This window comes from Melanerpes formicivorus, unplaced genomic scaffold, assembly GCF_026170545.1.
Source record: "Melanerpes formicivorus ecotype bairdi unplaced genomic scaffold, bMelFor1.0.p_v2 SCAF_58, whole genome shotgun sequence".
Classification (NCBI taxonomy): Eukaryota; Metazoa; Chordata; class Aves; order Piciformes; family Picidae; genus Melanerpes; species Melanerpes formicivorus.
Window position 1 is genome coordinate 1,277,066 of NW_027142410.1, and position 19,937 is coordinate 1,297,002.

Consider the following 19,937-nt stretch of genomic DNA (forward strand, 5'->3'; position numbering starts at 1 on the left):
AGGAGGCTCAGGGGAGACCTCATTGCTCTCTACAACTACCTGAAAGGTGGTTGTAGCCAGGGAGGAGTTGGTCTCTTCTCTCTAGCAACCAGCACCAGAACAAGAGGACACAGTCTCAAGCTGCGCCAGGGGAAGTTTAGGCTGGAGGCGAGGAGGAAGTTCTTCACAGAGAGAGTCATTAGTCATTGGAATGTGCTGCCTGGGGAGGTGGTGGAGTCACCATCCCTGGAGGTGTTCATGAGGGGATTGGATGTGGCACTTGGTGCCATGGTCTAGTCATGAGGTCTGTGGTGACAGGTTGGACGCGATCTTTGAGGTCTCTTCCAACCTTGGTGATACTGTGATACTGTGTGATACTCTGCAGGTCAGACCCTCACCTGTGGTGATTTCTTTCAATATCTCCATAGTGCTCTGGGACTTTATTCCAGTCAGTCTCTAAGCCAGGAGAGATGTCAGTCATCAGGTTCAACTGCACACCCTCAGTCCCAGAGATTTACTGGTCAATTCACTCTGAGACTGCTTTGTTTACTTGAGGGATGCAGTACTTTCTTTCCTCCTGGCTCCCATGAGGTTGTGATGTGTTCACAATGCGTTGGACTACCTGCTCTCCTGCAGAGATGAAGTTGTAGATGCCCTCTGTGCTTTGGGTGGGTCTTTTTCCTTACTGGAATAAGATGGGGGGGAATGAACTAAGTTTTACCTGTTTGTGTCTTAATTCCTTGTTCAGCTATGGAGAGTCATGGTGAGGTGGAGGTTCAGATCTATCTGAACTGCAGCCACTGCCACTCGGACAACTGCAAGCGGGACCCTGACACCAACTTGCCAGTCTGCCAGTGTGAGATGGGGGCTGTGCTAGCCAATGACAACGTCACCTGCACTTGTAAGTTGTCTAGTCTTGTGCTGATTAGATTACATCTGCACTCTGTGCATTGTTTCTCTTCCTGGCTTTTTGATGGACAGCTCCCCCAAGTTGCAGCTAGTGGTCCCAGTGAACGGTGTGTGAGAAATGCCAGGCAAAGATGTGGCTGAAAATTCCTGAGAGCCTTTCCTTACATGCTGAGCTGCCTCTCTGTCCCCATCTCCCACACTCAGGCTTGGATTAGGTGGAAGATAAAATACCTGTCAAGAGATGCAGTGTGTACCTCCTGAACGGTCCCAGTGTGCCAGATCTCTAAGTGTTATACCTCTCTGGTATAAGATACCACCTGCTGCAGAGCAATTTAGGCCACGGATTACTTCCTTCCACAGCAGTTTCCCACTGTGCTCCTTCAGCTGATGCCTGGTATTCACTGCTACTTCCTGACACAGTTTCTGGGAATTCCCAAAGCATCAGGACTGTAGAAAGTTTCTACTTGTAAGCCATGATGTTACTCATTTATTAGAGAAATCAAGGAGAAGAATCTGTGCTTTATCAGATAGGTTTCTATCCTCACAAGGTCTTAAAAATTATTTAAGTGCTTTTCCAACCTCCAAGGCTGTAGAGGGGTTTGCTGCGATTTATAAGATGGTCTGGCCATGAGCTCTGTATTGTTTTCTGAAATAGAAGCAACCCTCAGAGGGGTGCTTTACAAGCAGTTCTGATTGCTTTCTTTTTGCAGTGCCCCAGGGGCCTATCCCAGAGGGACACCTGCCTCTCCCACTTCTCCTGTCTGTGGTGGCTGTCATTGTCGTGCTTGGAATGATCCTCACTTGTGGCAGCCTATCTATCGGTAAGAAACACTCCTTATCACCCTTTCACAGAATCACCAAGGTTGGAAGAGACCTCAAAGATCATCAAGTCCAACCTGTCACCCAACACTATCTAATCAACTAAACCATGCAACCAAGCACCCCGTCCAGTCTCTTCCTAAACACCTCCAGTGATGGTGACTCCACCACCTCCCTGGGCAGCCCATTCCAATGGCCAATCTCTCTTTCTGTGAAGAACTTCGTCCTAACATTCAGCCTAAACCTCCCCTGGCACAGCTTGGGACTGTGTCCTCTTGTTCTGTCACTGATTGCCTGGGAGAAGAGACCAACCCCCACCTGGCTACAACCTCCCTTCAGGTAGTTGTAGACAGCAATAAGGTCTCCCCTGAGCCTCCTCTTCTCCAGGCTAAACAACCCCAACTCCCTCAGCCTCTCCTCACAGGGCTTGTGCTCGAGGCCTCTCCCCAGCCTCATTGCCCCTCTCTGGACATGTTCAAGAATCTCAATGTCCTTCTTAAACTGAGGGGCCCAGAACTAGACACAGTACTTGTCTTTTCCTAGTTAAATTAAACAAAAGGAGACTACCCAACCACATGCCTCTGCTTTTAATACTTGCAGCCAGAGTGTGGTGATCTCCCAAGTGGGACAGTGAGAAACAAAAGGCAGAAAATATTGCCACACCACACTTGGGCACCAGAATAGTCCCACAGGGTAGGGACTGCTGTGTCCTGGTATTTGATACAGAGAAAAGGGCTGGAGAAGTTCTCTTATCAGGCTTTTCTTTAGGAGCCACTGCTATATAAGCTGAGGTCCCTGTCTGTAATTAGACATATAATTAATGTAGGGAGATGGTTGATGTCAGCAAGGTATCTTGTGGAGCTCCCTTCCCTCACCCAAAAGTACAAAGTGGGAGAAACTTAAGTTGCTCCCAAGTGATGAGGACTCTGCAGGGATAAGACTGCATATCATTTCACTGCAGAGCATGGAGAAGAGCATCATACTGGCAAGCTAAAGACATTTATAGTTATGGATTGGGCTTCCTTCTGTTCTGTACCATTATCTTTTCTCTTCAGGCACTGAGCTTATCTGTGCATATTTGTTTTGTATTTGCCTCCCCACCTGCAGTTTATCACCTGAAGAAGCAGCAGCTGGAAGGAGCCAGAGCACGACTGCAGAGCCCAGAATACAAACTGAGCAAAATCCGCACCTCAGCCATCATGACAGACTACAACCCCAACTACTGCTTCGCGGGGAAGGCTGCCACGCTGAGCGAGCTGAAGGAGATCCCACGGAAGAACATCTCCCTGCTGCGGTAAGGTTGAAGCTTCCCCCCCCAGCATTAGCTTTGTCAGACCAACTCAGTTAGAAGCAAATAGGCCACACCTTGAGTCCTGTGTCCAGTTCTGGGCCACTCAGCTTAGGGAAGATGTTGACTTGCTGGAGCATGTCCAGAGAAGGGCAACAAAGCTGGGGAGGGGTTTGGAGCACAAGCTCTATGAGGAGAGGCTGAGGGAGCTGGGATTGCTTAGCCTGGAGAAGAGGAGGCTCAGGGGTGACTGTTCTGTACTGCACTGTACTGTACTTCTCTTCTCTTCTCTCTTCTCTCTCTTCTCCCTTCTCCCTTCTCCCTTCTCCCTTCTCCCTTCTCCCTTCTCCCTTCTCCCTTCTCCCTTCTCCCTTCTCCCTTCTCCCTTCTCCCTTCTCCCTTCTCCCTTCTCCCTTCTCCCTTCTCCCTTCTCCCTTCTCCCTTCTCCCTTCTCCCTTCTCCCTTCTCCCTTCTCCCTTCTCCCTTCTCCCTTCTCCCTTCTCCCTTCTCCCTTCTCCCTTCTCCCTTCTCCCTTCTCCCTTCTCTCTTCTCCCTTCTCCCTTCTCCCTTCTCCCTTCTCCCTTCTCCCTTCCCTTCCCTTCCCTTCCCTTCCCTTCCCACTCCAGCTTGCAGCTACCATATTCTGTTGTTCTCCAGTTCTTTATTGTCCTGCTGTTGCCACTCTTGGTTATAAGGCTCAAGAATTCAGAAGGCTGCTTTATTTGTCCAGCATCAGGAAGGATCCAACCCCTGCCTGCTTTAGTGACAGTGAGAGGAAATAGTGAGAAGTTATTTTCAGAAGCTTTGAGATTAAAACAAAACTCTGTTGCGGATTTCATCTCTCGCAGCAGATTCTGTTCCCATTCTTGGACTGGCTGAAGGGAAGAGCTTGGCCAGTGCTGCATCCAGGGGCATAGTAACATCTCTTCTCTCTTTTTTTAACTTCCAGGGCACTAGGGCATGGTGCATTTGGAGAGGTTTATGAGGGAACTGTGGTGGGCATTGCAGGGGATCCCAACCCTCTTCAAGTGGCTATCAAGGTCAGTACCCACAAATTTCTCACACCACAATCATTGCCCATAAGAGCCATATTATCTCACTGCTGTGCCAGCTGGACATTCACATTTATCCCATGCATAATGACATATGCATACATGTGATGGAGATTTTCACACATTGCTGCATCTGGGAGTTATAATCTTTGATTTTCAAGCTGTATGGCAGGAGCAGCAGGCTGAAAGTAAAACATCTGTCTTGTTTGCTGCATGTCTAATGGCTGTAAGTTATGGTCTAATGAGGAAGAGATTCTAAAAAGGGTAATCTGTTTTGCAAGCCCCATTCCCATTGCTCAGGAGAGATGGAGTCACTGCCCTCAGATGGAAAATCGTGTGAGTTAGTCACCTGGAGACTGCATAGTATGATTAGTTAACATAACAAATTCTCTACCAGCACCAATATATTTAGCTTCCTTGAAGTCAACACAGAAACATCAATTCACCCCAGCAGAGAATCTTCTGCCACAATGATTTATCAATCTGAATAGGCAAGGGGAAAAAAAGGAAACTTAGGAGGGGGAAATGGCAGCACATGGACATTTTGGGGAGCTTGAAGACTAGAAGGGGATTTCTAAGTCTTGTTTAAAGACAACTATCAGTATGAAGTGCTTATGTGACAGCACACATGTGCTTGTATATTATCAAGTCTGCATTTCAGTGGGTTTGAGTGCTCTCTCCTATGCTTTCCACATGACATTACTGTATTTACACTTTATTAATTGTTTCTCAGTCACATTTCCCTTGTACTGAGAATAGAGTTTGCCTACCCTATGTGAAACTTCCAGGTAGTGTCTTCTTATTGCACACTGTTACATGCACTGCTGGGAATAGACTTCGTGATAGCTTGCTAACATCCATGTCATTAGTGGCAAGAGCTAGCAGGCTGGTTTTCTGTGAAACTACTGCTGCTGCCTCAGGATTTGTCAGTAACTCAGCTTTGAAGTTGAGCTTGTGACTCAGAGAACCAGATCTACCAGACAACACCAAGGTGGGAGCAGGAGTTGATCTGTTAGAGGGTAGGAGGGCTCTGCAGAGGGACCTTGACAGGCTGGACAGATGGGCAGAGTCCAACAGGATGGCATTCAACAAGTCCAAGTGCCAGGTGCTGCACTTTGGTCACAACAACCCCATGCAGAGCTACAGGCTGCAGTCAGGGTGGCTGGAGAGCAGCCAGGCAGAAAGGGACCTGGGGGTACTGGTTGACAGCTGGATGAACATGAGCCTGCAGTGTGCCCAGGTGACCAAGAAGGCCAATGGCATCCTGGCCTGGATAAGGAACAGTGTAGCCTGCAGGAGCAGGGCAGTCATTGTGACCCTGTACTCAGCACTGGTTAGGCCACACCTTGAGTCCTGTGTCCAGTTCTGGGGTCCTCAGTTTAGGAAAGATGTTGACTTGCTGGAATGTGTCCAGAGAAGGGCAACAAAGCTGGAAAGGAGTTTGGAGCACAGCCCTATGAGGAGAGGTTGAAGGAGCTGGGGTTGCTTAGCCTGGAGAAGAGGAGGCTCAGGGGAGACCTTATTGCTGTCTACAACTACCTGATGGGAGGTTGTAGCCAGGTGGGGGTTGGTCTCTTCTCCCAGGCAGCCAGCACCAGAACAAGAGGACACAGTCTCAAGCTGTGCCAGGGGAAATTTAGGCTGGAGGTGAGGAGAGTTTAGGCTGGTGTAGAGTTTCGCTATCCAGCCTGGAGGAAGCGCCTCAGCATGGTGACATACAGAAGTAGATTGGCTGGTTGCTCAGTTGTGACAGTCCAGGGAGGATGTCACTAGTTGTGAAAGTCTCAGCAGTGATGGCAGCTCGTTAGGGCCCTGTCTGCTCACATGTCCACTTCTTCACCCAGCTCCCTGTAAAGAGACATCACCAAAAGGGCTGCTCTGAAACTGGTGGAGTATCTGTGGGCCTAACCTGACTTCCCTTCATGCTGGAGCAGTCCTGATCTAACTTTACAGAAGCAGCAGGTGCAGATAGGAGATGAATTTAAAAACAAAATAAATATTTGCAGCATACTCCCTGCTGATTGTGGCTATTCCATCAACTTAATAGCTCACCTGCACTGTCCTCTCTGAAACAGTCTCTTATTTCACATAGCAACCTTGTCTTCCATAGCCCACACACTGCTGACAAGAAGAATGGGTTCCATGCCAGCCTCACCACACTGAGCAGTGAACATCCCACCTCTCTGCATGCAGTTTGGCAGCAGGACCTAGACACAGCTGTGGTCAAACCATCCCACAATGTTAGAACAATGGGAACAGTGGCAGACACTGCTTCCACTGCTGCCTGCACTCTCAGTTCACCTTTATCAGGGGCAGCTGCTGTCCAAACCTGCTGTCAGGGGAGGAAGCTCTAAGGCCACACAACACAAAGGTTTAAATGCTGTGGCTGTATGTGTTGTATGACATGGAAGGGAGAAGAAACTAACACCTGGCATTTTAAAGTGCTTGGTAGACCTCTAATTCCCTACCTAATGCCCTTCCTGGTCTATATCTGAAGCTATTTTGCCCCAGAACACTGCATATATTTAAATGCACACAAAGGTGGCAGGACAAGGGGTGGTGGTTCTAATCTAAAAGGCGGGAGATTTAGGCTACATTTAAGGAAGATTTAATTGTTTTTTTTCATACTGAGGGTGGTGAAACACTGGAACAGGTTGTCCAGTGCCCTATTCCTCAAAACATTCAAAGTGAAGTAGGACAGGACTGTGAGCAAGGTGATCTAGTTAAAATTGTTCTTCCTAATTGCAGGGGACTAGATGAACTTTAAAGGTCACTTCCAATTCAAATCATTTTGTGATTATATGGGAAAAAAATAAAGTCTACAAGCAGCTCACCTGTTCCTTGTTCTAGCTTTGACTACCAAACACGGCCTGTGCAGCCCAGCAAAGATGAGCCTCTCCTCATAGGTTCCTGAAGTCATTCATGTTACAGGCTCATTCTTGTCTGTTTTTTTGTTTCTTTCTTTCTTTTTATTTTGGTGGTCATCTAAATGCTCTCCATTCTTTGGTGGGATGGTCCTCACTGTCTTCACCTCTCAACAGACCCTACCAGAAGTCTGCTCTGAGCAGGATGAGATGGATTTCCTGATGGAAGCACTGATTATCAGGTATAGCTTAAGGTCTTTATACTAATGGTGGGCAGGGGGCAAAAGAGTAATGCAAGTAGTAAGAATAATTTATCCACTTGCTTGGGCTCAGAAACAAAACCCAGCCATGTTATTTGCCAGATGGCAATTTAGTAGCATCTAAGTAGCATTTAAGCTACATATCTCCAACAAGGTAACTGAGATTCTTTTGTTGCACATCTGTTGTGGTTTAATGTCAGTAGGCAGCTCAGTCCCACACAGCAGTGGGAGAAGGAGAGAATCAGAAGGGCAAGAAAACTCCTGGGTTGAGATAAAACCAGAGTAACAGGTAAAGCAAAAGCTCTGTGCACAAGCAGAGTAACATAAGGAATTCATTCACCACTTCCCATCAGCAGGCAGGTATTCAGCCATCTGAAAGAAAGCTGTGCTCCATATGTAATTGTGACTTGGGAAGACAAACACCATCACACCAAGTACTTCAAAAGGCTCTTTCCCCCCTCAGCTTTTATTGCTGAGTGTGACATCAGATAGAATGGGATATCCCTTTGGTCATTTGGGATCAGCTGTCCCAGCTGTGCTCCCTTCCTGAGTTTTGATCACAAACCCACAACACATGGCCCACATACGACCTCCTGTGAAGAAAATTTAAGTCTTATTTCACCCAAACCCAGCACAACACCTCAACAACAATTTCTGCTGATTGCTTCTGCTTGGTCATGCTCAGAGGAGCAAAAAGACACATTTTGGCACAAAGACGTTCTGCATTTGAAAGGTTTTCCTTTCCAAATAATCCTGCAGCCTTTTTAGTAAGTATAAATCATGTCCCAAACCTCTTGCCAAAATGAAATTTCAGTGAGGAAATGGAAAGTAATCCGAAGTAAGTAAGCTGAAGTTTAGAGCCACATATACAGTGACTCAGAAGTTCAGCCTCTGCAAGAACAACAAGGAGGTACAACACAGGCTGTGTACCAGGGAGGCTTGGATTGAGGCTTGGATCCAGAGCCTAAATTTCATTATCTCTTGTGATTAAAAGTAAGAGGTTTTTCTAAGAGCAGATATGACAGCTGAAGAAGGAGAAACTGTGGGAAACTTTTCCCATTGTGTCTTTCAGACAATAGCTAATTTTGCCCCTGCTCTTTTTCTTTATCCCTGGAGGTGTTCAAGAGGGGATTGGACGTGGCACTTGGTGCCATGGTCTAGTCGTGAGGTCTGTGGTGACAGGTTGGACTCGATGATCTTTGAGGTCTCTTCCAACCTTGGTGATACTGTGATACTGTGACACTGTGAAGTGTTTGTGCAGCCTTTTTGCTTTTCCTATCTGTAGCACAGTTTGCCGTAAGTAATCACTTTTTGCAGTGAAGGTCCTGGGTTATTTCCCTTTCTTTCACAGGAATAGCTGTAGGGATAAGGTAGTGAATACACCTTCCCTTCTCCCAGCGTGGCCATTTCTCTCAGATGTCTCCTGGTTTTTGATGTGTTTGAAAGCTTGACAGAACTGTTACAAGGTCTCATCTGTATGACCTCCTGACAGTGAGCTATGAGGCCTATAAAACTTGCCTGTAAAAGAGAACAGACAGCTTTTCCTAATACCACACATGCTTTAAAGTATTCCAGCCTTGGAATTGAGTTCATTAACCCAAACCCACAGTATTAAAACAACAGTATAGTCATGGATGACTTTCAAGTAATAGCATAGTCAGGGTTGTTTGTAAGTGATCAAAATTTATGCCTTCCTTATTTGTGCAACATGAAGCTCCCTTCCTCCGTGTCTGGCCCAGCTCACACCTAGATGCTGCTTTTTTCTGCTGTTAAAGCATGAATCTCATGACACAGAGGCACTTCATGAAGCCTGCAAGAACTCTGCCAGCTGAACAGGATGTATGTTTTCTAAAAGAGCAATTTCAATTGATTACAGAGGGCTTTGATTCACTTAGTAGCCCATGACTCCTCCTCTCCCCCAACTTCCTTTCCATTTTTAGTTCCTGTATTATCCAGGTAATCACTATCCAAGGGAAGAGGCTGATTTCTAATGACTGAGTCTTACTGAGCTTCTTGACAATCTCAGCTTGCTTTTGTCAGAGGCAGAAAGCCATCACATAAGCAGCTGCTGCAGTAGGTATTAGTTGAGTCTCTCTTTGGCAGACTAGATGCTGAGTTGAGTCCACCAAACTGAACAGCAGCATAGTTTAAATGACCAATGCTGAATTAAAATCCTTATTGCTCAAGGTCATTTTTTTTCCCACAGATGCCAATAATATGTGCATATTTTAAGTTCTCAGCTTTCATTTTCCTCTCACATCACCCCATCTTTCAGTCAGTGTGTCTATTAGAAGAGAAGACTGAGAGGGGATCTCATCAATGTGTATAAATATCTGGGGGTGGGTGTCAGGTGGAGGGGGCCAAGCTCTTTTTGTTGGTGCTCACTAATAAGATAAGAAACAATGGATGCAAGATTAAACATAGAAGATTTCATCTCCACCTGAGGAGAAACTTCTTTACAGTGAGGGTGACAGAGCACTGGAGCAGGCTGCCCAGAGAGCCTGTGGAGTCTGCCTCTCTGGAGACTTTCAAAACCCACCTGGGTGCATTCCTGTGAGGACTACCCTAAGTGATGCTGCTTTGGCAGGGGGTTGGACTCGATGATCTCTGGAGGGCCCTTCCACCCTCTAATGTACTGTGATACTGTGTGATATTACATTCTCCCTTCATAGACAGACAACTCTGCTTTGCTTTCAACAGAAAGCATGAAAAGATGAAAGGTTTTCATGGGCAAAGCCAGGCACAACCATAAACAGAAAGGCATTTTGATATGGCTGAAACAGGAATTTGTTTGGTAGCTTGCACTGTATCAGGATTTGCTTTAATCTAGGTTGTCAAAGCCCAAGGGGCTGTGAGTGTGATGGATCTTGGCCAGGTACTAATGCTGTCTTTCTCTTCCACTTTGCTCTGATCCTGCATTTCAGTAAGTTCAATCACCAAAACATCGTGCAGTGCATTGGGGTTAGTCTACAGACCCTGCCTCGCTTCATTCTGCTTGAGCTGATGGCTGGAGGAGATATGAAGAGCTTCCTTCGGCAGAATCGACCCAGGATGGTGAGATATCTTCCCTCCTAGGCTTGTGGTTGGTTTTAGTGTGGCTGTTTTTATTCTTTCTATGAATTGGATAAAGGCACTCAAGCCAAGGGGGGCTGTAGTATGTGTCCCAGTGCCTACAAACTTCTGGATACTTATGTCTGCTGGATGCAAGCAAATGTCTCTGAAAGGAAACAAAAACAGCGACAGAACTCCACTCTTACTAGCTGAGAAGGGAAGAGTAAAATCCTGCCCTGCCATTCCAAAGGTCTCTGTCAGCTGAGCTGCAAATGAAGAGGCTTTCTTCACTCAATGCCTGCTTGTTTCTTCTGTGCACTGTGGTGGTGTCTGAGGAGCTGAAGTTACAGCACAGATAAGCAGTAGTGGGAACTTGTAGCACTAGGTGCTCAGCGGGCGTGCATCAGCACCATGGAGATGAACACATTTAGAGCAGTTGAAGAGCTGAGCCTGCAGGTAGCACTGTGACAGGCATTTAAATCAGCACAAATGAAACTAGCAAGTCAATTATTTGGGTTTTTTAAAACCCCCAACCCTTTATAAGAAACTGTCATGAGGGCTTCTGCAGATCAGCTCTGATTTCTAACACCGTGTAGCTGCCAAGGACGTGCGGTGAACACCTGGAATTGATTAGTCCCAGTGTTCTTCTAATGAATAGCTGATTCAAGATATGCTTTCTTGCAGTGGGATCCAGTGGGATCCTTAGCACCTCTGTTACATAGGGATCTCTCTACTTGTACTGAGGTGCCTGTGCTGGCTGCCTACAGGGCAGGAGGGGGCTGCCTGGTGCCTGATGCACTCCTACACCACACGATGCAGTTGTTGCACAGCTTCACCTCCACACAACACACTCCCCCTCCATCCCCCAAATAGTTTTGACAATGTAGCTTTGTGTGTGCATGCTCCTGTGCTTGTATCAACATATAGCTAAAAGATCAAGCTTAACCTCTTCCTCACACAGGACTGAAAGCACTAATTAAATGTACTTGCAGCGGTATAGCAGCACCCAGATGGAGGAACGTGTAGCTATTTATTTTGGCATCTACAGTGAACGTTGCGCAATTTCAGCGAGCAGATAAAGTCTGTGGGCAGCAGAGAGTAATAAATACTCTGAACATTCCATAGAATGTTCATGCAAACAACTGTTATTTTAAAAATACACAAAAGCAAGCCTGCTGTTCTCTTAGCAAATACTATAATTGAAGCCCTCTTTCTCCCCCCCCCCCCCCCAAAGTACTGACAAAAATGCCCCTGCACACATTTTCTGACACCAGAACCAGCCCCATCATTCAGCTGTTTCATGCCAAGTTTCCCTGGCTGCAGGGAAAATGCAGGTCCATTACAGCCTTCTGCCAGAGGCATCCCAGAGCAGTGATAAGCTCTGGAAGTCTGTGGTTCTATTTCTCCTCCTTGCTTTCAATTTCCTCTCCAGAAATGCCTACTTTATAACTTTAATAATTCTTCCCAGCAGATGTCAAAGAGCTTTGCACAGTAATTTGCCTAGCCAATAACAACAGCACTCCATGGCTGAGAAATTATAGTGATAACAGCATCCAGAAACAAAAGCAGCCTTTAAAAGAACAATTTATTTGATAGCTCTCAGGCTTTTGATCAGCAGTGTAGCCATTTCTCCCCAGCTTTCCCAAGAGCAATACAGAAGTTCCTGGAGAAGCACCAAGGAAATCTCCCTGTGGGGAAATAAATGCTGGGATGAAAGTACCAGAGCTCCTGGAGAAAGATGACTGCAGGGTTCCTAGTTAGGGGAGTGCTGATGGTAAAGGGCTAGTAGGAGTCCTGTGGTAAGGCATCCCTTTCTAGCACACTTCTCCTGAGGGTAATCTCTGTCCTTCCAAACGAATGGAGAAGCTGATGAGTGCTGACTGCTGGTGCAGAGATGTGCCTTTGCTCTCTCTCTGAGTTCAGCTGCTAATTTCTGTTGACTAATTTATCAACTCTTTAAAAGCAGATGGATGTTCTTCTCTCCCATCTCACCCTTTAAACCTGATTGATTGGCTTTTGATTTTGCAGCCCAACAGCAGCAGGGAACAGTTCTCTCTCCACTCCCTTTGTTGAGCTATTCAGGCCAGGCCACGAATCTCTCACCAGCTTTCACTCTTTGTGCTCTGCAGAATTTAAATCTTCTGCAAGTTGGGTTTTTTTTTTTTGTCCTGAATAATAATTTAGTCATTTTCTAACTCTTTACTTTGATTTGTTTCTGTTCCTCTCTGCTCTTGGCTCACTTAACCCTTCACCCACACTGTGTGTCTGTCTCTCCCTTTCTTTTCTTCTGCCCCTCTCTGATTACTCCCTGCCTGAACTATATTCTGCTCCTCTTCCACTGTTCTTCCTTGTCATATTCTGTGTGTCCTTTTTCAGAATCAGCCATCCACACTCACGATGCAGGACCTGCTGAACATAGCCAGGGATATTGCCTGTGGCTGCAAATATCTGGAAGAGAATCATTTCATCCACAGGTGAGGAGAAACAGTCCCTTCTGGTGTATCTCAAGGTGCAGGAAGCTCACACAATGCCTCTTTGCAGTGAATTAGACAGGACTAATCTCCAGGGGGGAGACAGAGGTTCCCTCTACCAATAGAGGCTTGTACTTAGATGTTTGGGCTCCTCTCACTGGGTTTTGGTAAGAGTTAGACTCTGCACTGTTCTTTGCACTGTTAGGGAGAAAGGGATAGGATAGGATAAGGATGGGATAGGATAGATTAAGGATAGGATAAAGATAGGGATAGGATAGGATAAGGATAGGATAGATTAAGGATAGGATAGGATAGGATAGGATAGGATAGGATAGGATAGGATAGGATAGGATAGGATAGGATAGGATAGGATAGGATAGGATAGGATAGGATAGGATAGGATAGGATAGGATCGGATCGGATCTTCACAGGGAGTGTTTTCTAGTGTGAATTTCCAGGTGCCTCCACCATAGACACATTTGAGATTACCCAGTAGTCCACTAGATGGTAGTGTCACTCTGTGTTAGCTTGCAAGACAATTCACTATCATTTCTCTCTTTTCTGAACTCCTTAATACTTTCCCTACCCCATCAGCACAGGACAGCCCATCACATTTGAGCCACTGGCTAGAGAAGGGTAGAACAGGGTTAATAGGAGGTAAAAACCCAACTTGAAGGCTTCCTTCTCAGTTCAGCAGTTGACCTGCTCTGTGTGGGGAGCCTGTGTTTGCTTATTCCTGATTCTTTTTCCTCTTTTGTAGAGGAAAAAAACAAAAGAAACCCCACCAAAATTATATGGCAGACTTCAGATGAGAAGGAAATGTTATAGAAGAGGTAAAGGTTACTATAATAGGCAGCCTTTCAAAATTCCCAGTTGGGTTCTGGACTCCTTTGCTTCTGATTAAGAGTTATTGCAGCTCCTAATGTTCTCAGGCATAGCACACAACTGAATTCCTTCCCGAGTATGAGCTCCGTGCTGAGTTCAGCCCTTTTGTGTAAAGGAAAGGGGAGGCCTGCTCATGAGAGGGTCACACAGGCTCTAGCTAAACCAACATGAAGCCTGGGAGTTATGCAAGGAGACAACTGATTCACCCACGCACACATCACATGTATGCACGCATGACATCGCACAGAGCAAAGAGGCAGAGCTAGGCAAGAGTGGGTAGGGACCGGAGGAACTGAGGGAAACAAGTGGGAAGAAGCAGTTGGAGCAAGAAAGCCTTGATACAGAGATCTGTTATGGCTTTGTGCCTTGAGCACCTGAGAGTTTTCAGTCTCCTTTGTATTGGAACAAGAACAAAGTTTCTTTGAAAGAAGGGTATGAGCTTTCTGTCATTAAAGCAGAGCAGTAAGAGCATGCAACAAGTTTTGGCTCTGGGATCTCCTAACAGGTACCTGAGAGCATCGTTGTTCTAATTGGGAGCTCAGAGTTGGTCACTGCAGTTTGACTTCTGTTTTAAGCTCTTGCTGTAATAGTGATATGCCTCATCAAGTTCAACCCACCCTGGTCTAGTGAATTCATGACAAGGGCCAATTTTTTTCTTATGCTGTAAAAACTCCAGCAGAAGCTCAGCAGAATGAACCAGTTTTCATTTCTCCCATCAGGTAGATGTTCCCTAGGTCTCTTATCATGTCACTCAGCCCAGCAGTCATCTCATAAAGCTGCTGATATTTACGTCAACAGACAGGACAGCTGTTCCTGCTCCAGCTCAATCTCCATTTCAGGGGACAAAGAGTAAGAAGCAGTGTTTGACTCTTGTAACAGCAGCACATCACTTAAGCTCTCTGGGATAGTTTTTGCACTCTTAGATCTCTGCTACAAGCAGCCTGGGAATGAACCTGTTTTGGAATAGAATAGAATAGAGTAGAGTAGAATAGAATAGACCTTTGAGATCATCGAGTCCAACCTATCATCCAACACTATCTAATCAACTAAACCATGGCACCAAGCACCCCATCCAGTCTCTTCCTAAACACCTCCAGTGATGGTGACTCCACCACCTCCCTGGGCAGCCCATTCCAGTGGCAAATAACTCTTTCTGTGAAGAATTTCTTCCTAACATCCAGCCTAAACTTCCCCTGGTGCAGCTTGAGACTGTGTCCTCTTGTTCTGGTGCTGCTTGTCTGGGAGAAGAGACCAGCCCCCACCTGGCTACAACCTCCCTTCAGGTAGTTGTAGACAGCAAGAAGGTCTCCCCTGAGTCTCCTCTTCTCCAGGCTGAGCAACCCCAGCTCCCTCAGCCTGTTCTCAGAGGGCTTGTGTTCCAAACCCCTCCCCAGCTTTGTTGTCCTTCTCTGGACACATTCTAGCAAGTCAACTTCTTTCCTAAACTGAGGGGCCCAGAACTGGACACAGGACTCAAGGTGTGGCCTAACCAGTGCTGAGTACAGGGGCACAATGACTTCCCTGCTCCTGCTGGCCATGCTGTTTCTGATGCAGGCCAGGATGCCATTGGCCTTCTTGGTCACCTGGGCACACTGCAGGCTCATGTTCAGCCTATTATCAACCAGTACCCCCCAGGTCCTTTTCTGCCTGGCTGCTCTCCAGCCACTCTGACCGCAGCCTGTAGCACTGCATGGGGTTTTTGTGACCAAAGTGCAGCGCCCAGCACTTGGACTTGTTGAATGCCATTGTAGTGGGTGGAAGGTAAGGCCGAGAAGCCTCCTCCCTTCCCCCTTGTAAAGTAAAAGGGAAAAAAAAATTGACGGGAAAGGAAAAAAAAACTCGCAAGCTGAATTAGCAAAGCAGTGGAGCTATATTTACAAAGCGATGTAGGGTTTGCAGGGAGATATTTACAAATTTACAATATCTACAATATATACAAAGATATACAACAGAGTAACACAGAAATGAGAGTGAACCCCTCTTGGCAGAGAGGGGGGTCCCCCACCTCCTCTTTCCCCTCTCTCCCCCCTTTCCCCAGATTAGGTTAGAAGAGAGAGAGAGCGAAAGAGAGAAGTTAAAAGCAGTTTTGTGTTAATTGGAAAGGAGTTAATACAGGCCTTATCAGTTTTTCTCTCAAGGCCGGAGCCTTGGCAGAAAGCCCAGCACAGGGACAGAGAGCAGCCGCACCGTAGAAAGGCGGAAGCAAGACTGATAGAAAAGTCGTGGAAATGTCCAGTTCACTCCCAGTTCCGAAAAGTGCTTCCTCCCACTTCACCAATGAAATTAGTTTAGACTATTCCTTCCGTTTACCAACTTCCGTCCACCATATTCTCTTTCTTAAGGGGGCAACGTCAACCGGCCACAGCCATCCTGTTGGACTCTGCCCATCTGTCCAGCCTGTCAAGGTCCCTCTGCAGAGCCCTCCTACCCTCTAACAGATCAACACCTGCCCCCAGCTTGGTGTCATCACAATTCAGGAAATTAATATAGCAGGGATTTAATTCAAGTGCTGTATTATTGTGTCTTAGTGGTGTCAGTATTGCTTAGGGTGGGTTGAGAAGGGAAGAACATTTTCATTTCAGATAGCAGGTAGCCTAGGGGGGAAAGTTGCAGTTGTGGAGATGTTGCTAAGGGCAAGTTTTATCATTAGGAGTCACAGCTGATGAGGAAAGAGAAAGCTGAGCTTGATTTCCAAATCCTGAGGGGTTTTTCAAGGCTGGCAGTGGGAAGAAACATATGAGTTGTTCAAGGAGCTCATTTTTCTTGGCAGTCAACAAGACCCCCACCCAGTGCTATGATTTTTAATGAGTTCCTTTTCAGAACGCGCATCTAAAATGAACACAAATCCTTCCGTCTTGGCCACAGAGTCGTCACTGCCATGTGTCACAAGCTAAACCTGCACCCAGCAAATGCTGCTCCCATATGTAGCTTTGCTTGGTTCCATGGGAGATATCCAGCAGCAACAAAGCAACAGTTTCCTGAATCTGGTTGACTTTTCAAGCAGTTTACTAAGAGTGCCCAGCAGCATCGCATCTGTCACTGATGGAGACACTGCTGAGAGGCCAGAGCAAGAAAGAAACCTGTCACAATGTGGTTGAAGCAGAAAAAAAAGACAACCAGCTCTCTCCCTGGTCTGACAAAGAGCTTGTTTTCTGCCTTAGTGAAAGGAGATGGGAGTGGAGGCTGCTTGGGAAACACTGGGTAGAAAATGTAATGTGAATGCAGCTCAAGAATTGTGGTTAATTAAAATGATAATGTAGCTGGCATTATTTTTAATAAGGCTCTTCTCATTTGTGTAATGATGACTCAACTAAGACTTGCAGGACTGGGTCTAATGTTCTTTATTCCCTTAGCTACTTGAGAATTACAATTAATAATGACTTTTTTGTGTTTGTTTTTAAAGAGATATAGCTGCAAGGAATTGCCTTTTGACCTGCTCTGGAGCGGGACGGATAGCCAAGATCGGTGACTTTGGGATGGCCAGGGATATTTACAGGTAAGTGAAAGGCCATTTCAGCCCTGTGAATAACTGGGGTCATCTGCCTCATGAAATCTGAACCATCCATTCTGGGGCTGAATTTGATTACCAATTAACTAACTGGAGTTAACAGGCTTCAAATTAACACATCTGTGCCTACCAGCCAACACGCTTGGGCTGCATTTATTCCAGACTGGGCCCCAGGGAGCACTGCACACACAGTGTGGACACTTAACCAAGCATGGGCAGATGTTTTAGCTGGTGATTCATAAATAAACTTAAAATGAAATAAATAAATAAAAGCACAAGCAAGCATCCTTCTCCATTTATGATGGCAAGATGCCTTGCTGCATCAGCACCCTGTGCAAAGCGCTGCAAAATGTGAGCTGTGCACCTACAGCACCGTCCGTGTCCATCCCCGTGACAGAGAGGGAATGAAATGCTGCTTGGCTGCTCTGCTTGTGTCAATGGCTTTTGTCTTTTTCCTCACTCATGCCCCATTGCCATATGCAATCCTCAGCTGCTGTTGCTGTGGTGATCTGTTATGTATCTGAGCCCTTTCAGACTGTGTGACCTTCTCCTGGTGTTTTGCCTTTCACAGAGCAAGTTACTACCGCAAGGGAGGCAGAGCCATGCTTCCTGTCAAGTGGATGCCCCCAGAAGCTTTCCTAGAGGGCATTTTCACCTCCAAGACTGATACCTGGTAACAAACCTCTTTTAGTTACTTCTGCTGCTCAGGGATAAGGGTCAAACAACTGTACTGCTCAAGAAAAAAAACAAACCAACCCCAAACCTTTTCAGCAGGAACCTTACAAAATATTAGGATCTCCTAAAAAAAAGCTTAGAAACCTTCCCTTTGCATTCAGCAGAACCACAGCTGAAGAATTCTATGAATTGAAATCTCTAATGTAGATGGAGTAATAAAAACTCACTATGCATCAAAAAAAGGCAATCAAGAAATGAAAAGATAAGGCATGGAAAACTTAAGGTTGGAAAAGGTCTCTAAGATCATCAAGCCCAACCATCAACCCAACACTACTGTGACCACTAAACCATGTCCTGAAAGTGCCACATTTAGGTTCTTCAGAAGTATCAGTTAAAAGTGCAAATACCATCAGACACTTCCCTCAACCCTCAGTACCCTTGCTTTGGCAGGGGGTTGGACTCCGTCTCTTGATATCCCTGTCAGCCTCTAATTGTACTGCCATCCTGTGATACCTGCCACTCAGTTTCTATCAGTAGTGAGACCTGTTTATGTATCCTGCAAATTACTCTCTGTACTACCCAGGGTCACTCTTTTGTACAACATTGTACACAAAATGACAGCAGATTTAATCAGAACTGCTTGCTGGTTTGCTGAGAACCAATATTTATATGCTGATTCCTCATGTAACTTGATCTTTCTTTAAGCACCCTCTCCACAGCAGCACAATGATGCCCAGGTGCTGGGGAATGGAAGCTTTCCAGTTGCCTCTCTCCCTGCACAGTGGATTCTTCAATGCACTGTGCTGAGACATTCCCTTAAATGCCACACTGACCCAGTTTCCTGAAGCTGTTAGCGATGCCGGAAGACAAGGGATTGCTTATCAGCACCCAACTGTGAGCTGCCAGCGCTAAACAAAGTGCTGCAGTTCCTGTAACAGGCTAGTTTAAGTAATTGGTGCACTGGAAATTGCTTCCACCTTTGCAGCAAATAATGACAACTAAAATTCTGATCTTGCTGAAGTCCTGGCAGAACCCTCTCGCCTCCCCTGGGTCTTTTCAGTGGCACTGCCTGAAGTGAGCCATGGATGTGGAAAAGGAGAGCGACAGTATCGCGACAAAACCCAAAAGCTGCTGCCTTTCAGTTTCATTGGATGTCTCTCACTTGATTTTATTCTTGAGCATCCTCTTCCCAAACACCATGTCAAACATCTCGAGCCTTCCCAGGTTAGGTAGGAATCTCCATGTCAGATCCAGCAGCTCTTTTCAGTTAGCCCACAGCCAGCAGAAGGGTGCTCTGGCATTTCTTGCTCTAGGAATAACAAATGCAGCAGGAAGAACAACCTCGGAGTTAATCAAATATTTCGAAGCCTCTGCAAAGCTACTTTTGGAGCTTGAGCAAATGTTTTGAGGGATTGGGGTTTTTTTATATCAAAGTTGACTCATCACCATGCTAATTGTACATTGCTGTGGTTGGTCTACAACTTCAAAAGTTTGTTGCTGTGGTGTTACCTACACAGTTTCGTGCAAGGTTTGTGGAGCACTAATGGCATTGCTGACTGGTTTCTGACACAGGTCCTTTGGTGTGCTTCTGTGGGAGATTTTCTCCCTAGGCTACATGCCCTACCCTTGTAAAACCAATCAAGAAGTGCTGGAATTTGTCACCAGTGGAGGAAGAATGGATCCACCAAAAAACTGCCCAGGACCTGTGTAAGTATTTTACTACTACGAGCCAAGGGGTCCTGGGTATCAAACAGGTTAAACAAAGGCACCTAGACACCTTCAGTGAGGGAATGGAGATTGCCTCCAGTGTTAAGTGGGTATCAGCAAACGTCTCTTGAGCCACTGCCTCTTGTGTACAGCTTAGAGCACCACAAGGTTTGCTTTAAGCAGTGGTCTCCTGATGTCTCAGGATGCAGACATGACGTGGCTGCTTTTACCCTCCTCCTTTGGGCCAAGTACCAAGTACAGTTCCTCTGAACCCATGATTACCTCACACTGAAACCCACTGCACACACTTCTCTTTCTTCACTTTTTTTCCCCACTGTTGCTGATTTTAAGGTACCGGATCATGACACAGTGCTGGCAGCACAGCCCGGAGTATCGGCCAAACTTCTCCACCATCCTGGAGAGAATCAAATATTGCACACAGGTACTGGTCTTTAGTATCCAGGCGAAG

At 46.2% G+C, this 19,937-nt stretch overlaps 1 protein-coding gene across 2 annotated transcripts in view; it reads left to right on the plus strand.

Annotated features, from left to right (window-relative positions):
- The window catches only part of LTK (leukocyte receptor tyrosine kinase), a 125,147-nt gene that overhangs the window by 99,084 nt on the left and 6,126 nt on the right, over positions 1–19,937 (plus strand). For both annotated transcript variants that reach the window (XM_068161420.1, XM_068161421.1), the window contains 11 exons: positions 728–880; positions 1,599–1,709; positions 2,815–3,001; positions 3,945–4,035; positions 7,089–7,153; positions 10,096–10,225; positions 12,599–12,696; positions 16,982–17,074; positions 17,658–17,759; positions 19,334–19,468; positions 19,820–19,910. In XM_068161420.1, the coding sequence (XP_068017521.1) occupies positions 728–880; positions 1,599–1,709; positions 2,815–3,001; positions 3,945–4,035; positions 7,089–7,153; positions 10,096–10,225; positions 12,599–12,696; positions 16,982–17,074; positions 17,658–17,759; positions 19,334–19,468; positions 19,820–19,910 (1,256 nt within the window). The remainder of the gene's footprint in view (positions 1–727; positions 881–1,598; positions 1,710–2,814; positions 3,002–3,944; positions 4,036–7,088; positions 7,154–10,095; positions 10,226–12,598; positions 12,697–16,981; positions 17,075–17,657; positions 17,760–19,333; positions 19,469–19,819; positions 19,911–19,937) is intronic.